Source organism: Mus pahari, chromosome 18 (assembly GCF_900095145.1).
Source record: "Mus pahari chromosome 18, PAHARI_EIJ_v1.1, whole genome shotgun sequence".
Classification (NCBI taxonomy): Eukaryota; Metazoa; Chordata; class Mammalia; order Rodentia; family Muridae; genus Mus; species Mus pahari.
Window position 1 is genome coordinate 20,239,990 of NC_034607.1, and position 20,167 is coordinate 20,260,156.

The 20,167-nt window shown below is 41.9% G+C and overlaps 1 protein-coding gene across 1 annotated transcript in view; it reads left to right on the forward strand.

Annotated features, from left to right (window-relative positions):
* Kcnh8 (potassium voltage-gated channel subfamily H member 8) overlaps positions 1 to 20,167 on the forward strand; it is a 365,093-nt gene that overhangs the window by 119,217 nt on the left and 225,709 nt on the right. The window contains exon 2 of the mRNA XM_021218046.1: positions 4,616 to 4,849. Within this exon, the coding sequence (XP_021073705.1) occupies positions 4,616 to 4,849 (234 nt within the window). The remainder of the gene's footprint in view (positions 1 to 4,615; positions 4,850 to 20,167) is intronic.

Here is a 20,167-nt window from a genome sequence, read left to right on the forward strand (position 1 = left end):
TAAATTGAAATCCAGATCATATGAATAGCAACTATGTTTTTCTGCTTCCTATGAGGCTCTGCAGTTCAGCCATGCAAACTATTTTGGAACAAAGGATGTCAATAGCTTCCATAGTTTTGAAATATTGACTTTCTACAGGACTTGACAGAGGGAATGGAAAGATCCAGATTGATTTAAGAGATCCCACCAATAAATGAGGTCTGCAGAAATATGGCTTTGAGTTCAGAAACTGGGAGAGAGAAAACAAGATACTCAGTTCCTGCTGGGGAGACGCTCAGTAGTTTGCATTCGCACAAGCATGGGGATCAGAGTTTGGACTCTGAGAAACCATGGATGTGCTGTGTGGCTGTGGCAACTAGCCTGTGATTCCAGCTTCTGAAGCTAGAGCCTGGGGACTCCTAGGGAAAGTGATTATATCAGCAGTCTGTGAGACCTCCCCTCAGTCTCTAACGTGGAAAAACACTGAGAGAAGGCTCTCAACCTTAACCTCAGGACCCCACACACATGTCTGTATCTACCCACACATGTGTGACCTGTATCCCTTGAATGAAAATATGTAAAACACACATACACACATACACACACACACACACACACACACACACCAAAGAATGAGAAAAAGACTCATTATACCCAGTGGAAAGCAAGCTACATCTTTTCACTTAAAAAATCACGTAATAGAAAAGCAATATACTAGGCATATTTACTTCTCATATTTAGTCTTGGGTCTTGCATGGTGAATGACATTTACCAGTTAATTTTTATTATCTTAAAATAGAGCAACTCCAATAGTTAGAGGAAGTGATGATGAGCCTGCACAACGCTTGCCTTCTCTGCTTTCTATCTTCTACTCATCTACCTTCCTTTTGTAGTTTGGAACAAAGGATTGTCCGTCTTTGTATGAGTGCAGAAGTACTGTTGTACTTTGGAAGGTCAGAACAAATGGCCTGTGTGTCTGGTCAACACTAGATTCTATCTGCTGGTCTATGAAATTGTTCTGCTAGAAAGCATTTAGAGCTCTAGTCAACCGAGTAGTGTGTAAATGTGTCTTGTGACTTACTGTCACTTTCAAACTAGAAAATACACAAAATGATGACCTCAAACCCAGCAGAGCAAAGCTTCCTGGCCTTCAGAGGCATCTCACATGCGCATAATTGATTCCTTGAAAGGTTAAATACCCTGAGCATATGTACAGAGAGCGGTGTGGCACTGATGAGTTCCTAAGCACTTCAGCCCTGGCTTTGTTTCACATAATTCTAAAGTAAATGCCATGTTTCTTCTTTGGGGATTCCAGGATTGGTATTCAGGAAGGCATACTTTCTAGTGGAGATAGCAGGGAAAAGCAATGACACTTTCTAAACAGTGAGACCACTCATGTGACCAGAACACCAAGCTATCCAAAGCACAGACAGCCACTACATTCTCTTTGGAATTGAAATGCAATTATATGTTGAGGACATGTGCTAAAAATAAACAGAGAAGGACAAGTATATTCCTTTATTCTTTGTTTATTTTTTTCATGGCATATTGGCTGGAAGAATTAGCTACTCAAACACACTATAATCCTTAATTAAAATACACAGATCTGATGGTTTAGTAATACTTTATCATCTTTTCAGCTTATTATAATTCTAAACAGCAGTCTTTTTTTAATATTTGCAAACAATTACAAAGGCACTATGGAAATTATTTTAAAGAACATGCCATTAAGAGCTATGCAGACTAAAACAATTTTTGCATATACATTAAAAATGTGGAAAGGGGTAGTACAGTACCAATTGGTTTCAGCTGTCACCTTTACAACCTAGATTCATCTCTTTGAGAACAGAAGCCTTCATTGAAGAATTTCCTTTATCAGACTGGCCTATGGGCACATCTATTGGGGACCGTCATGATTCCTCCTTGATGTACGAGTGCCAACTCAGTTAAAGCGGCACCATCCCTAGCTATGTGTGAATCAGGAAGTCGGTCAGCAAGTCATGGTCCTCTGTCATTTTTGCTGCAACTCCTGCCTCAATGTCCCTCAATAATGGATCATGATCTGGAAGTGTAAGCCAAATAAACCCTTTCCTTTTGAAACTGGTTTTGGTCAGAGCGATTCATCACAGGAACAGAAAGGAAACTTGACCAATGTTGCCTAATGGATAATAAGCCAGCAGAAGATAAAAACAGGGATTACTATTGTAAACATTCAAGTTCAAAGTTTCTTACTTAGAGAACGTAGGATAAAAAACAGCACGTTGTATAGACAAGAATAGTTTTTAAAAATATAATTAACCAATATTAACAGCTATTAATGTTTAAAAAAATATTATTCCATTTTAGGTAATTTCCCAATAAAAAGAATCACAAATTGAGAAAATTAAGAAGAAATGTGTTCTAGTAATAATCATGGAGAAATGGGTGTAATCATCCTGGGTTGAATGGTTCATTGTTTTCTTTTAAAAGCATATATATATATATATATATATATATATATATATATATATATGCTTTTATGATATATATATATATCATATCATATGCAAGAAGCACCTCAACCGTAAGTCCCTAGAAGATAAGAAAGTAGAAAGGGGGATTAACTTTGGCTAGACACATAGAAGCAAAGCTGTAGATGCTATACAAACTTGATGCATGAGCAAACTTGACTTCAGGAGAAAGCATGTGCCTGCCTCCATTTCCATTCCCCTTTCGTTTTCACCCCTTGTCACTTGTATATGTAGGCATCCATTCCCAACATCCTAGGACTTGTCATATGCCCTCTTTTTTCCTATTCCAGGCTAGTTGTTTTCAAGGCCTGGGATGTTTACATTCTCAACCCCAGTAGTCATTATTAACTGCATGTCAATTATTCAGGACATATCATGGCATTCTGTTACTGTTTCTATTTATGCAATCCTTTAATTAAATCACAGCATCTTAAGACAAAACCGTACTCTATTTTTATTCACACATTTTCCCAAACTTTCCTTCACTTTGTAATTTACTGTAGGGTTGAACCTTGTCTCTCAGCATTATCTACAGAGAGTCAAGTGAATACGTGTCAGAGATCTATTGAAACAACACTTGTACAGAGTGAAGCCTTGAGCTCGGGGATACTGTAAACCGTTTCCTCCAGACTGAGCTAGTCATTCCACATGGCCAGAAGCTTGCTACCCTAAAGACAAGATCACATACAATTTACGCATTTACTCCTTGGCCTGTGTCCAGTATTTAGTAGTCAACACATGTTACCATGACATATGAGAGAAGTCTCAGTCTATGATAAGCCAGTTCACTCCTGTGGCTTCCAAAGAGCATGTGATTCAAAATCTTTAAGCATGTTTATCCAGCTTTGACTCTAAGAGAGACAGACTGACTGGGGAATGGTTGAGTCACAGAAGTTAAGGCAAGATAAATATTGTCACTAAGAATGGTCTCTCAAACCAGGGTTGACTGAAGCAAAGCAGAGAAAACTGTTTTTGGAAACAAACCACATTTGTTTATAAGGAGATGGGGACACCTTAGGCTGTCCCACATTTAATCTACTGGCCACCAAGAGGTGGCCATGGAACCTCCTTTCTCTCAGCATGATAGAAAATTGCCTGCTACAAACTTCTCTGAAACATGGTACTTCAAAGTAGTTAATATATGAAGAATTTTGTATAAAACCAATGGGTACACAGTACAGTATATATGGTAAAATACAGGTGCATCCATCTGTGCTCCATGTGTCTCTCCATGGACAAGCACAGATTCCAGGAGCTACATTAACATGAGTATGTCTGTGTGTTCATGTGTGCTAGTGTATATGTTTGCATATGTAGACATTTCATACTTGTTGTATATATTTCTATTTTAGACAAGAGTTCCATGTAGTATGATTTAATAACAACTCTTATGTTTTCATTAAACCTTTTCTTCATACTCCATTTCATTTTCAATTTTATTATGCTTAAAGCTTCTACTTCAAATACTTACAGTCAGTGTTCAACTTTTGTTTCTTGTGGGGATCAATAAATGATTTTATGATAGTTTGTACTTCATTCTAAACCCTAATATTCAATTAGCAAGCATTTGAGATCCCTAGTAATCAAGCCAAGCTCTAGCATGTAGCACCTTTTCCTATTAACATGTAGCCCATGCTTCAAAGTTCATCTCTAAAAGTTCCTCTTGCTACAATTTTGCATCCCCTCACCAAGACATGACTCACCCTGAAATTCATGCCTCATGTTCTGCTTTTGAGATCATGCAATCCAACAAAATGGGTTCAGAGGTCAACTTGCTTGGGCAACCCATGGCAGGAGCCATTCTCAGAGGCATCGTCCCTACTGCCACCTAGAGGATGAGTGACTTGGGACAGGCTTATGGGCACCTGAACCAAAATCACAAGCCAATACTCCCACTGCCCTCCCAGTCTGGCACTCTCAAGGCAGTAGAGGAAAAAAAACCTAATTAATTAATTAATTAACATCCTAAACACTCCCCCCTCTGAGCCCCCCTTACAGAATCCCCCCATTAACCCCCCTCCCTTTATCCCCTGCGAGGGTACCTGTACCCCTGTACCCTGACTGAAATTGTGTCTTAAACAAGAGATTTAAGTGGATGAATTTTTTTTTTAATCTGTTTTCTACAGATAGCAACTTCATCCTGGCCAACGCCCAAGTGGCAAAGGGTTTCCCCATAGTCTACTGTTCAGATGGCTTCTGTGAGCTGGCTGGGTTTGCACGAACTGAAGTCATGCAGAAGAGTTGCAGCTGCAAGTTTTTGTTTGGGATGGAGACCAACGAGCAGCTGATGCTTCAAATAGAAAAGTCCCTGGAGGAGAAAGTAGAGTTCAAAGGAGAAATTATGTTCTACAAGAAGAATGGTGAGTTGCCTTGCTTGGGCACCTACTGGAGAGCTCAGTACCTGATTTATGTTTATTCCAGCTAAACAACATTTCACACAATTATAGTGTTTGGGAGAAGTTTACCAGAGAACATGGAAGATGGACTTGTTTCCATCACCAACAGCATAAATCACATGGAACATTATATTAAAATTTAAACTATTCTATGTTAGTTTATGTGCTGAATTAACTTGTTAAAACAAACTCTATTGCTACTACATCAAAGTCACTTTAAATTGTGCATGTGCTTAATAGTTGTTAATAAATAGCTTTTCTGCAGAGATCATTTCTAAACTTCATATTGTTAAGAACTGCTTGACAATCTTACTCCCTTAAAGCAGAATTCTCGGGGTTTCCTACCAGAAAAGGAGGAAGCTTAACTTAAGAAACTTCGGCATATGCATTTTTAAAATCCTGCTCTCTCCACACAGAACATTTCTTGTCACTGTATGAAAATTTAAAGACAAAATGAGACAGAATAGAGTAAGTTTGTGGGACTCAAAACTACCAGTGTGTGTGTGTGTGGGGGGGGGGACTGGCTTCTGCTGGGTGCAGTTGTATGAGTCTCTTCTCAATGAAAGAGGAGCTGGAGCTGGGCACGGCATCTGTGGTGCTAACATCCCATGTGGGTGTAGATGTTGCTAGCTCATGGGTCCTGCAGTTGCAAGGACTCTCAATGGTTGCTTATGGGAAGTATGTTAAATGGAGGATTGGAAGAAGTCATCATTTCATCTTACTAACACACGCCCATTAGTGTTCTCTGAGTATATGGGGAGCAAGCCAGGTAATGCATTATTAGCCTTCTTGTAGATATGCAAGTAAGATTTGGGACAGTGGCCCATGGAAAGGACTTACTTACATAATTTCAAGGGAAAAAATCCCTTTAAATGAAGTCATCTTCCCTATATTTTCTCTTTTTTCTTTGCCCTGCTACTACGAACAGAATTGTCTTGACAAGAAATCATGTAGTGAAGCTGTAACCCCTAATGGGATTGTGTTTTAAGGAATTAAAGAGGCAATTAAGATTTAATGAGGCCATAAAGTGAGGACCTAATCTAACCTGACTCCGTTCTTATAGGCAGTGGGAAGAGGAAACAGGGATGTTCACGTAGTGAAGAAGGACCATGTGAGAACACTCTAGCTCAAAACTTCTGAATCTTGTCAGGGTTGACATCTATCAGAAGTTGTTGGGGGTTTTAGTGGTTTTGTTTTTGTTTTTTTGTTTTTTTGTTGTTCTGGGAGGTTGTCCCATGCCCTGTGGACATCAGCAGAACTGTAGCCTCCAGGGCTCAGTATTTAAGGGTACTGAAGTCAATGTCATGGAAAACAAACCAACAAACACAAAATTCACCCACCTTTAGAAGACACTTATCCTTGGAGGGCATTCCCTGCATGACGAGCACCACTCTAGAACAAGATGCCCCAGTTCTTTGGCACTAGAACCATGGTTCACACCATTGTAGGGTTTTTTTTTTTTTTTCAGTGACAATGAGAAAGCCTACATAGCAAATACAATCAAATGAAAGGATTCTTCTAGCTCTGTGTAATTATACCATAGTGAGTGAAAAGAAACCTGAGATAAAAGAACATGGGGAAATCACTGAGGCTGTGGACTGGCAGAGGACTGATAAAGCTGCTGTCAAGTGGAACAAAAGGGAAAAGACATCCTTTGTGCAAAACACCCACTGACTATAGACTCTCACTTCCTCCGGATGATGCTAGCGTAGGTCACTCCAAGTCCATTTGTTTTTATGCTTCAGAATTTCCAGTGTGCTCCTACTGAGAAAGACTTGGGCCCAGCAGAAAATTCCAGGGGAAGAGCAAAGGGTGGAGGCTTTAGAGGTGGTGTAGGTTTAAAGAGGGAAGTACATGGTAGAAGCACTATCTAAAATGTCGATAATTTCCTGAACCCATTTTCTTAAGTATGCCTATGCCTTGGACATAAGTGAATGGAAGCAATTCATGGTGCCAGGTCACTTTAAGCAATCATTCCAGGGGATTGCCTGACAATCTGAGCAACTAATTGATTTACTTATAGATAATTGGGATTGCTATCTACACTGTGCAACTTATCTTGCATCAGAGATGATTATATGAACATCTGTCCCTTCGTACAGCTAGAACTCTGAAAGTATGTGCACTGGAGACTGTCCCATCCCCAGAGCTTAGAGCCTAGAGTTTTGAGGAACACAAGTCAGCTGATAGTTCCTTAATCAATGCCTGTGCAAAGAAATAAAAATTGATTCGTAGGATGGATACATGAAGCTAGGTTTACATTTGACACAAAGGGTCTTCCTTCTCTTCTTCAGGTAGCATGCTCTCCCGAATAAGCTCTGGAAATGCCTTCTTCCTAGCATGACTGATCAGATGACCCACTGAGCATTTATAACTGAGTTTTTTTGGCTGGTGGTGCTCTCTAAATGACCTCTGTCTTGTAGGCCCTATAAATGTTGTGCAGGCTTTTTCTTCCTCCTTTATGAGGATACTGATCAAAGCAGTGCTGATTCTCTCGCATCTTCTGTTCCAGTGTGAAAATAACGTGACTTTTGCACACCCCCTCTCATAAATAATGAAGAATCTGAGGAAACAAACTTGTTCAATTCTTCTTGGTATTACATTTTCAAAACACATAGGGTGTGTTCTACTTCTTGGAACAAAGTCAGCTTGCCTTGTAGCTTCTCCTGAGTCCACTACAACAAAGAGAAAAGACACTTCCGTCCCCAGTCTTTACAAAACAAAAACAAAAACAAAAACAAAAACAAAAAAACCTGTCCAACATGAGGCCCACTTAAGCTTTGCCTCAAAATCCTTTAACCCAAAACAACAAGCTGAGTAGATGCCACCTAGATATTTACCTCATTTTAGCTTCTTTGTTAGCTTCAGTGGCAGCAGTTCCTGTTTTCTGTATGTTACAATAGGTCACTCTGACTGAAGCAACCAATCCTAGTTCTTCATGTCCATAACAATGTATCTTCTCTCTAAAGAAGCTGTCTTCCATGGATCCAATAGCATTTCTTGTCTTCCCTGGGGGAAAGGAAAGCATGGTAGCCAGAAGTAAAAATCTGTCTTAGGACAAAAGTTTAAGAAAGAAATTAAATAAGTGCTATGTAACAGTATCAAGCTGCTTTCTTGGTATATCTGATTGTTCAGGATTGTTTGATATACTGAAAACTGGGTATTAAGGCAGACCAATTCATTGCTTCATCATTCTTGAGCTTACAAGTCCAAGAACCTGATGTCGAAAGCCTTGGCTCCTTCCAAGGGCTGTGAGAGGTCTGTTTTCCATCTCTACCAGCTTCAGTGGCTCTGTAGAAATCTTTACAGGCCCTGGTTGGCTTGAGAAAGCACTGCTCTTGTCTCTTCCCTCATCCTTGCATAGGACTTACCCAGTATGAGGATTTATACCCCATCCCCCTTGTAAATTTGTTTTTTATTAATTGCACTTGTTTATTTACTCATTCATTTATTGTATGTATGAGCATGAGTCATGGCACACATGTGCATATCCCAGGACAACTTGTTGAAGTCCGTTCTCTCCTTCTACCATGTGGGGCCAAGACATCTCACTCTGGTAAAAAGGTTCAACACTGAGCCATCTCACTAGCCCAAAGCTTCCATTTTTATGACCCAAATCAGTTATATTATGCCCTGCTTTGAAAACTTACTTTAACTTAAAATTACTTTATTTTTTTAAAGACCACATCTCCAAATATGGTTATCTAATAGGTATAGGGAAATGGATTTCAATATATCCTTTTTTCTTTCTTTCTTTCTTTCTTTCTTTCTTTTTTTTTGGGGGGGGGGTGAGAGTATCAACCTAAATACCCTGTTAAATTCACATTGGATTAAGAGTTAATTCAAACACTCAAGTTTCAGCTCTTCTAATTTTTAAGAACTCACATTAGAGAATGTCATTGTGATGCCTATTATAATTAAGTTAGATGTAGATATTGCTTTTGGAAAACTGGACACCTCAAGAGTGCCAGTTCTCCAGAGNTATACACATGGGATGTGTTTGCATTGGTGTGTGTCCTCTTTAACTTCTTTTATCAATGTCTTAAAGTTGTCAGTGCACAGCTCTCTTCTCTCTATTTCATTACTTTCCTTCCTTCCTTCTCTAAGCTTATGCATAAGACTGCTGAGTATGGAGGAGCTAGAGAAAGTACCCAAGGAGCTGAAGGGGGCTGCAACCCTGTAGGTGGAACAACAGTATGAACTAACCTGAGCTCGAGTCTCTGGCTGCATATGTAGCAGAAGATCGGCCATCATTGGGAATAGAGGCCCCTTGGTCTTGTAAACTTTATGTGACCCAGCACAAGGAAAGGCCTGGGCCAAGTAGTGGGAGTGGGTGGGTAGGGGAGCAGGGGCGGGGGTGGGGTATAGGGAACTTTCGGGATAGCATTTGAAATGTAAATAAAGAAAATAATAATAATAAAAAAAAGAAAAAATAAGACTGCTGAGTGAGTTTTATGCTAAGTTATTCAATATGAAAATGTGATAGGTTTCTCAATTTTTTTTTTATATTCTAGGTATTTTAAACTTGGAGTTCCTACAGGAAAGTAGGAAAAAATGGGGTTTCAGAATGTCAAATTATTCTCAAAGTTAACATCTTAAATGTGCAGTATGTGTAGCTTTTCTAGTTTGACTACTCAGAGATGGGTTCATACCTTGTACTGCATAAGAACCAGAGTTCAGAGCAAAGTGCACTGGGTTCATCTGCTCATTATATGAACCACAAGAATGCATTTTTTTTTTTAAATGGGAAAGCATAGTTTCTACAGTGTACCTGATGTGATTGTGAGAGTCCCCAGCATGATCATAATTTGCAGTTATGTTAGAATACCAGATGTAGAAACTAGTGAGGCAAGTCACCTGGGAATCTCCATCAGCAAGAGAGACTGAAAAACTAATCCTGAGACAGAAAACAAAGGATGAGGAACCTCAGGAGGAACCCTATCTTCTGAAGAAGGCAAGATGGTTTGCCCACTGGAACCAGATAAAAGAAGAAGGCAGTCTGATTGTGACAATCACTAGAACAAGGTCGTTTGTCTAGATGGGTCTGTGGTATCCCCAGTCAGAGCATCCAGGACAACCTCAAGACAATATGCTTACATACATACAAGGCTCCAACCAAGAAGACTGTACTGGGCAGAGATTTCTGTTGAAATTTAAAAGTATTTGGGGTGCTCTCCAAGGAGTTTGATTGCCTTCCCCCCAAAATACTGTAAAACATGAGATTATTGAAAGCTATTTTCTATGAAAGGGTTACAGCTCTCAGACTGATTAAGGGAAAGGTACATCTATGCAGTGCCTCCAGTATCCACTGCTTTATAATATGCCATTTGCAGCTTGGTTGCTTAAAATAACTATTATCAGTCTTGCGATTTTGTGAGTCAGCGCTTCGGGTTGGCTTGGGCAGTGACTTTTCCTGTGTGGACTTAGGAGGGGTGTTACTCTCTAGGGGTCTTGATCAGGTTTGTTTTCCCTACCAGTTAAAGAATTAAAAGATGCAAAAATCTCAAGCATAATAAATAGGAGCAGAGAGAATCTCAGAAGCTGAAGACAGTGAAGAAATGCTGTTATTAGCAGAGAGAAATCACACAGAGAGAGCAGAGGGGAAACCTGGGAGCCTCCAATATAGTCTTTCCTTGAATGTAGGTCTTTGAGGTAACTATCTCCTAACTTAATGTTTACAGTTTGAACAAAGATAGGGACCATCATAAGCCTATGCCTTAGGGGTAATCATGATCAGGCCTTGAATTTGTTGGACTGGTTCATCTGCAGGATCAGAGAGGTCCTACTTTTGCAACAAAGTGCCTATTAAGTCTTTATGACTTAGCCTCCAGTCAAAGTGTAAGAAAAAAGGTCTGACTGAGTTTGCCAAATTTATTATGTATTTGTGCCCCCCAATACATTTATATGGCCTTCTTCCCAGTCTTTCCAAAACTTTCAATGGTATTTCAATGACCTTCTTCCTAAAGAACACAGGTAAGTCTGGGACCAAGCTGGGACCAGGCTAGAGTATACATAGATGAAGTCCAGACGACTAGCCTCTAACCTGTCTCTGGAAGCCTGCCCCTAAAGCACTACTGCCAGTGTTTCCATGATGTTAGGGCAAACTTGAATATCTCGAGACCTAGAAACAGGGCCCTTCATTTCCCAGGCAGAAATCTTTGTGGTGGCCTTCAGTGTGTACCATGGGAGAGATGAAAAGGCTTGAAAACAAAAATACCTGGTGCTTGCTAAGGCCTTTCAGCAGGCCATAGCAAGCTCCCAAGCTCCCTTGTCTTCCAGAACATTAGTACCTCCATATCCATACCTCAAATGTGTTCAGGAGGGTCACTGTACCTGACCTTTCAAGAGCTCACATATGTCACCTCAGCTATGTCCAAGGTGCCATCAAAGGAAAATTGAGCTCTTAATTGCCTCCCCTTGTTCTTCATGGTTTGAGGACATCAAGCCCAGATTGCTCTCTAGCCAACTCCCTATGTCTAGCCATGGACAACTGAGGAGGATTTTCCTTGGCCTGAACAACAGGGAGCTCCCACAGGAACCCTCAAGTAGTCAAAATAATATCAGGAATATCAATCTTCTTCCTTCTTAACACCAGGCAACTTACTTAGTCCTGATGGAGTTTTGGGGACCCGTATCTTCTTATTTCCTTATATTGGGATAGGCGAACAGCTTAACAGTCACACCAAACCCCAGCATTTAGCTTTATCTTTAGGGATATTATCCTTACACACTGTATCATAGTAATACTGTCACTGAGTCTCTGTTGCTGTGAAGAGACACCCTGGCCATTGCAACTGTTATAAAGAAAAATACTTCATTGGGATTGTCTTAGTGTTCAGGAATTTAGTCCATTATCATGGTGGGAAACATGGCAGCATGTAGGCAGACATGGTATTGGAGAAGGAGCTTGAGAATTCTATATCTGGTTACAATCACCAGGATGAGAACTGCTTGAACTTCTGAGACCTCAAAGCCCACACCCACAGTGACACATTTCCTCCACCAAGGCCACACCTACTACACCAAGGCCACACCTCCTAATAGACCCACTCCCTGTGGGCCAGTCATTCAAGCACATGATTCTCTTGGGGCTAAATTCAAAGCTCCACACTTACTAACCTGCCCTGGCCCCTTGTTGAATAGGGACCTTCTAGCCAAAGTGGGAGCCTCTATTCCCTTTCTCCCCCCCCCCAATCTATTTGGACCCAGGTTTGCTGTCCATTCCTAATTCTCCAAATCACATAATCTCTCTACTGGCCTTTCAGGTGGGTCCTCAAGTATGGGTCATCCCAAAGCCCTCTATAGCCAAACCTCATTACCTTCTTGTCATCTAGTTACAAACTCCACCAAATATGTCTTACAGACTCAATATTCACTCTATCCAAAGCCTTGGGGACACTTAAGCCTCTTATTTATGACCTCTCCAGAAAAGGCCTTCTTCTGCATACTTTCTCCCTTTAATACCTTCATACTCACAGTTAAATAACCCAAAGAAACTTATCACTTGATTCTGCATCTCTGGCATTATCTCTCCAGTGGTCCCTATCTACCTCCTAGTACCTAACCCCTATACTTTTCTTGGTAACATCCCCTCAGGGACCTCTAATTTTTTCTAGATGCATTATTTTCTATTACTCTACATCCCCAATAACAAAATATCTTTTCCTTTACTTGGACTGGCCCATACACTCAATTTTTTTCTTATTTCACTTGGATCATCCTACCCCAGGGGTTTCAGGACAACCGACATCTATCTGGACAGATTCTAGCCTCTGAATTATTCTCTATTCTTTCCCTAAATCCAATCTTAAACAACACAGATTATCTTCTCTTCTGAAATCCATCCCTACAAATTAGACAGGCTGACAACTCACTCCACTAAACTTTCTGTCTGTGGATATAGGGTCTCACCCTATAAGGCCCTGCTGTCCTTCTCTTATGTTACTTATCTAAGAGTAGCTATTACTCAGACTCACAAGGCCACTACCCTTGATATAAAACACATAATTCAATTACTCTCAGCCCTCATCACTAAGGATGATATTATATTCTTCCTAGGTATGGCTGTGTTCTTATGCTTTCGGAGTCCCTCTTTCTCCTTCTTGTTTATCCTCTCTATGAAGAGGTCCATAGTACCTCATGTGAACCCCCACCTTACACCCATTACTAAGCTCTTTTGTAAGCTTCAGCAGGCCCTTCTTCTGACCCTGGTACTATACCATCCAAATTTGACTTGCTTCTTTTCACCCTATGCCACAGAGAAGGAGGGATACGGCTTCAGGGTCCTAGGTTACCAACTGGGACCTTTCTTTGCTCCCGTCTCATACACATAAAAAAAAAAGGACCATACTGTCCAAGAATGAATAAGTATCTGCATTCTCCTTTCGTGGCTGAACTTCTTTTATGTGAGTCAGAGAAGTTAATCTCCAGTTGTTTTCTCTCCCAACCTCTTATCCTGCCTTCCAACATACAACGGTATCCAAGCAGTACCCACTTGCTGAGTTCTCTCTCTTCAGGGAGCATTCATTGATAGAGGACACCATACTTACTTTCCAGCTATGCCCACCTCTTTAACATTTCAAATATTCTTTGCCAACCAATTTCAAAATATTCCCAATCTTACTCTTGCATTGATAGCTTAAAAGAGTGCTTACCTCATTCTACACATATACACAGGGAGTCTATACTCGGTATACAACTGGCAGCTCCTTCCTACGTGAGTCAGTACTGGTACACTATTGTTTTAGATATTGTGATAGGTGAAGCACGGGATCTTCCAGTCAAACCACAAACTCACATGCTGAACTAATGGCTCTTACCCATGCTTTTCATTTAGCAAAGGGACAATCCCTAAACCTTTATACAGATGTCAAAATATGCCTTCTGTTGTGTTAGAAGACAGCTTGTGTCCAGACAGGTCACACCAGGCCAGCACAGATCAACAAGGTTTATTGAGGAGAAGCAGGAAAGAGAAGAAAGAGGAAGAAGGGGGTGAAAAAAAAGAGAAGGAGCAAGGGGTTTGAGGTCTCTGCCTTTTATTTTGGCAGTGCCATAAGCATGCTCACCACAGAGCACAGGTGAGAGGCACAGATGAGGCAAGCCGGTTAGGCGCATGTTGGTAATGTGTGGTGGTTTCCATGGCAACAGATGCACGAGGGTCATTGTCACCGAGGGGTGGTATCATCTCTGGGTTGGAGGTGACCAGTGACCAGCTTCTGAGGCCAACATACCTCCCTTTTTCTTTTCATAAAGAAAGGAATAAAGGGGGGGGGGAGCCGATGGCGAAAGGGGCATGGGGCATCAGATCTCTTAAAATGCTTCCTGCTGTCTAAGGGCACAATCCGTTTTAGGGCATAGCTGACTCTTTCACCATCAGGGTTCGATTGGGCTTGGTAATTGTTCACATCAGGCTCTTCTGTGGACAGCAGCTGGTAACCCTGTAAAAGGAGCTGATTGTTTGGTTAGAGATTTTTTTTTTTTTTTTTTTTTTTTTTTTGTCATTGAAGGAATGTGGAAACAAGATTAATGAGGCAGGGAACAAATAGTAATGTCAGGAAAATGAAGAGAAAAGGTGTTATGAAGGGGATTATCCACTTCCAGGGGTTTTCGAAAATCCAGGAATTGGAGGCCTCATGCTCCCTGCGATTCTAGGTGTCTGCTTGTAGTTGCTGGATTTTATTTCTTACTATCCCAGATTGGTTGTCATAGATTGCTGCTTGTATTCTTGGAGAAACAGGCAAAGACCACCTTCTTTCGCTGTCAGGACATCTAGTCACCATCAGTGCTGAAGCACCACTGCTGCCAAAGAATCGATCTGTATCTGGATGGTGAGTGTAGTTTCAGACATTTCTTGAAAACCAGTGTTAATCTGGGAAGAGAACTTACTGTATAGTGTTAGGGAAGTAGTCGACCCTGTCATTTCAGTACCAGCACCTATAGCTACTCACGCAAAGACAAGGAGTGGCACAACCTGAACTGCCCTCTTATGTTGGGCAGGTATCATATCTATAACTTGGGTTGGTAGGGGCTTGTTTCCCAGGATTACTCCTAGTTCATGGAAATGGAATACCAATGTGCAAACTCCTGATGAGCTGGCACATAGGCACATGATAATATACCCGAGTGCCACAAAGAATTGACGTGGTTTTTTTTAATTAGATATTTTCTTCATTTACATTTCAAATGTTATCCCCAAAGTCCCCTATACCCTCCCACACCCTGCTCCCCAACCCACCCACTCAAGTTTCCTGGCCCTGGCATTTCCCTGTATTGGGGCATATGATCTTCACAAGACAAAGGGCCTCTCCTCCCATTGATGGCCGACTAGGCCACCCTCTGCAACTAGAGACACAGTTCTGTGGGGTACTGGTTAGTTCATATTGTTGATCCTCTTATAGGGTTGCCAACCCCTTTAGCTCCTTGGTTGCTTTCTCTAGCTCCTTCTTTAGGGGCCCTGAGTTCCATCCAATAGATGACTGTGAGCATCCACTTCTGTATTTGCCAGGCACTGGCATAGCCTCACAAGACGTGTTTTAGACTGCAGGGCACTGTGGCAGATCTGACGTATCAAGGATTGTGGTTTGATTGCAGTCTAGGGAGCTTAGTGTTCCTACAGAACGTGTCCCAGAGGTCTTAAAACAGTTTGCCACACCAAAAAGAGAGATCGAGAAAAGGTATGGGGTCACGGCAACATCAGAGTCAGGGTAACTGATGAAAGATGAGGTGAGGTTATTTGGCAGTATCACTGGACAGGCTGTAAGTGGCAATTGTGAGGTAATTCCAGGGGCACACATAGCCAGCACTCTTTAAAGTGACTGGGTCATATGACATTAAGGAGTTGGTATGGTGAGGTTAAGGTCTGCAGGAAAAGGTGAAATGACAAGTTAGTGCCATTTATGAGGGAAGATGTCAAGGAAGTAAGGATATTGGAGGAGTGTTTGATTACTGTCTCAGTCAGGGTTTCTATTCCTGCACAAACGTCATGACCAAGAAGCAAGTTGGGGAGGAAAGGGTTTATTCAGCTTACATTTTCATACTGCTGTTAATCACCAAAGGATGCAGGACTGGAACTCAAGCAGGTCAGAAAGCAGGAGCTGATGCAGAGGCCATGGAGGGATGTTCTTTACTGGCTTGCCTCCCCTGGCTTGCTCAGTCCACTCTCTTATAGAACCTGAGACTACCAGCCCAGAGATGGTCCCACCCACAAGGGAACCTCCCCCCTTGATCACTAATTGAGAAAATGCCTTACAACTGGATCTCCAGCTGCTTGTGGACGTTGTACATCGTGGTGCGCACTAGGCTCCGCACCACGATGTACAACGTCCACAAGCAGCCCACCCACAAGGGAACCTCCCCCCTTGATCACTAATTGAGAAAATGCCTTACAACTGGATCTCATGGAGGCATTTCCCCAACTGAAGCTCCTTTCTCTGTGATAACTCCAGCTGTGTCAAGTTGACACAAAGCTATCCAGTACAATTACTTCTCCTATTTTTCTGATATCTAGGGGTTGAGAAATTGAGACATATTTTCTCTGGATGTGGACAGTACTCACTGGGGACATGACTTGGTTTTTATGGTAGAGCTTACCAATAAGTCGTGTCTCTCACCAGGGATTCCATGGGTCTTGTATATAAAAGAAGAGAGTCTTGTGTTGTTGATAGAAGAAGTGATTGGTCTGTCATCCTAGCATATGTATCTGGCAAGACCAATATGGGCAGCCTTCATATTTGTCTGGCCATTTTTTACAATCATCTTTTATCTAGTCAAAGAGAAAGCAAGCAAAGAAATTATAGTATTTAGATGGAATAACAGATGTAGGGATGAGAGCAATTTGGATTGATCTCTGGCATCAGGCTATGGAGCAGTTTCCTGACCTTACTTGGAAAGACTGTTATCATTTGGGGTTTCTCGAACCTCAAATCTCCAGATGTAAGGCTGCCCTGGATGGAAAAGAACAGGAGCTAGAGGGTGAGAAGCCTATATCTAATCTCGTGAGGGCGAGCTCGGCTGCTGGAGTCTCATTTTCTGGGACAAGGTGGGTGGTCTCAACGTCTTCTGGAGCTTAAGAGAACAGGGTCCTGTTGGGATCAAGGGGTAGGAAGAAGAGTCATTTTGAAATGGAGGGGTGACAGATTTGAGGTGAGACAGGTGGACCCAATGAGAGAGTCCCTTGAGTTTAGCAGCTGTAGGGGTCACGAGAATTACCTTGAAAGGGCCCTGCCATTTAGGAGAGAGAGGAGAGGGCTGATGGTCTGGAGTGGGTAGAAGAACTTGGTCTCCAATGTTGACAGGAAGTGGACAGGGGACATCATGTAGCCTTGGTAGATTGTGGTGAGCAAAGTTCCGTAGGAGAGGGCGGAGGTGGCAAAGTAACAGGGTAAGTAGATGATCAGGAAGAGGAGAGTATTTAGGTAAACGACCAGGAGTTTGGAGCAGACATTACTACATGAATTTGAAAGATGAGATGAAGATAGGTCGCTTGGGGAGAGCTTATGGTCTAAGAAGAGCCAGAAGTAGGAGTTTTACCCAATTGAGGTGAAACTCCTGTGACAGTTTGACAAGGGTGGTTGTTAGAGAGTGGTTAGTTCTTTCTCCCTTTCCTGGAGACTGGTGGTGGCAGGGAATATGAAAATGCCAGGGAATGTCTAGGGCTTTAGGTAAAAGTTTGAGAAATTTAATTGGGGCTGGCTCATAGTTTCAGAGGTTCACTTATTTATCATCACGGCAGGAAGCACGGCAGCATGCAGGCAGACATGGTGCAGAGAAGAAGCTGAGAGTTCTACATCTTGATCTGAAAGCAGCCAAGATGCGACTGACTCTTCCGCACTGGTGGAGCCTGAGAACTAGGAGCTGTAACTGACTCAGTGACACACTTCTTCCAAAAGGTCACACCTCCTAAGAGTAGCACTTCTCAAGGGCCAAGTATATTCAAACCACCACAGTGATGACTTAGCTAAGATGTTTTGCCTCAATATGGAACAGAAACTGAAGGACCAACCCAACTTGAGACCCATCCCATGAGCGGCACCAATCATTATTATTGATGCTGTTTTGCTAACAGACAAGAGCCTAGCATAGCAGTCCCCTGACAGGCTGTACCAAGCATATGACTGAGTCAGATGCAGATACTCATGCCCAAACATTGGAATGATGTCAGGGAACCCTAAAAAAGAGTTAGGGGAAAGATTGAAGGCCCTGAGCATGATGGCAACCCCATAGAAAGACCAACAAACCTGGACCTCTGGGACCTTCCAGAGACTGAGCCACCAACCAAAGACTATATATGAGCTGAGCTGATCCCCCCAGAATATATGCAGCAGAGGGCTGCTGCCTTGCATAGCTTCAGTGGGAGAAGATGTGCCTAATTCTGCAGAGACTTAGGATGCACCAGGATAGGGGATAACCAGGGTGGAGCACCCTCTCAGAGACAAAGGAGGAATGGTGGGAGAAACCCTTTTTGGGAGGAGGCTGAGAGAAGGGGCAGCATTGGGGATGTAAATGCATAAATACATTTTATTTTTAAAAAAGACATTTTGTCTCTATGTTAGATTACCAAATGTGCACACCAAAGGATGACATCCTTTAAGAATGCACAGCAGGAGAGTGATTCAGAATCAGTTGGCTGCACTTTCAAGACACCTGTGATTTGTTTCTAGGTGATGAGGCCTCATCTCATAAAATGATCACTGCAGTCTGAGACTTACCCTTCCTGCACCCTTGTTAGTTCAGGTTCTCTTAGTATGGGGCCTGAGTTGCACAATTCATCTTAAGACCGCTATCCAGATGTGCATCCTCTGAAATTCTCTTCCCTCACTGCCTTTCAGACCACAATATACAATGCACGGGCTATGTGCCTTCAGGAGATCCCTCCTATCTCGTGGATTAAAAACAAACTCTCCTGGCTTGCCTAAAGCTACCCACAAAGCTTGTCTCAGTCCATAGTCTGTCTCTTTAAGTTCATTCTTCCCTTCTCCATCCTCCATTCTCTATGTGTCATTCTTTTTTTTTCCCACTTTTTTCCTTTATTAGATATTTTCTTTATTTACATTTCAAATGCTATCCCGAAAATTCCCTATACCCTCCCCCCCCCGCCCTGCTCCGCTACCCACCCACTCCCACTTCTTGGCCCTGGCATTCCCCTGTATTGGGGCATATAAAGTTTGCATAGCCTAGGGGCCTCTCTTCCCAATGATGGACAACTAGGCCATCTTCTGCTTCCATGTGTTTGAACATTTTTTTTCTTCCGCATTAGGGTGCTCTTTTGGAAGATTGAGTAAGATTTACTGGGTGGAGTCTTACTGAAGGAAGCAGTCACTGAGTGTGAGTCTTGAAGTTTCTGTAGCCTCCGTCCACTTCCTGTCTTCTTCTTGGTTGCCGATATCGTATGACCACCCAACTCACATTCCTCCTGACATGTTGACCCTCACATGGTTTCCCTCAAACCTTGAGCCAAAGTAAACTCTTTCTCCCTTAAGTTGCTGCTTGTCACGTATTCAGCCATGGCAATAAAAATGAAACAATACCTGCATCATTCCCAATTAAGTCTACCCTCATCCTTTAGCTTAATTATTTTATACATATTTTATGTTCTAATTTTAGTATGCCTTATGCATCTAATGGTCATCGATGTTCTCCCTGTGATGGGTCCTACTCACTACCTCCTCCTAGCTTCCCCATACTGAGCTAATAAAAGTATCATAGCTCCAAATATTGTTCAAACTGTAATGCAATCTTTCTTTTTTATACTTCTGTTTCCATTACTAAAATATTTTCTTCTATTCTATTTAGAGAAATCATTTCCAAACCTGGTGCCAGGTGTAGAGTAAGGTCTGGATTCTGTGACGGGCTAATAAAGTAACCCCTTTTTGCATGTGGGAAATAACCAAGATGATTAGCTATGTTTTCCAGCGCTTTTCCAGCACACTTGGAAGCTCTGATGTATATGGAAAGTGAAGAAGCCAAGACTGTTCTAGGACAAGGCCAGGGAGTCTGAAGAGTGACTATTTAAGAATGGATATAAGACCAATTTTGGAGGTACATCTAATTAAGTTGAAAGACGTGCTCATCTTTTCGTGGTATGAACCATGAAGAACAATGAATCCAAACTGTCTCTGAGATGTGCACTTGAGTCACAAACCTAATTTCATGCTGTTAGGTGTGTCCGCTTGTGCTTGTGAATAAGAGGGAAATATGTCTACAGCAAAGCTTGGGGGTTTCATGTGGGCATTTGCTTGTGTGTGTGTGTGTGTGTGTGTGTGTGTGTGTGCGCGCGCGCGCGCG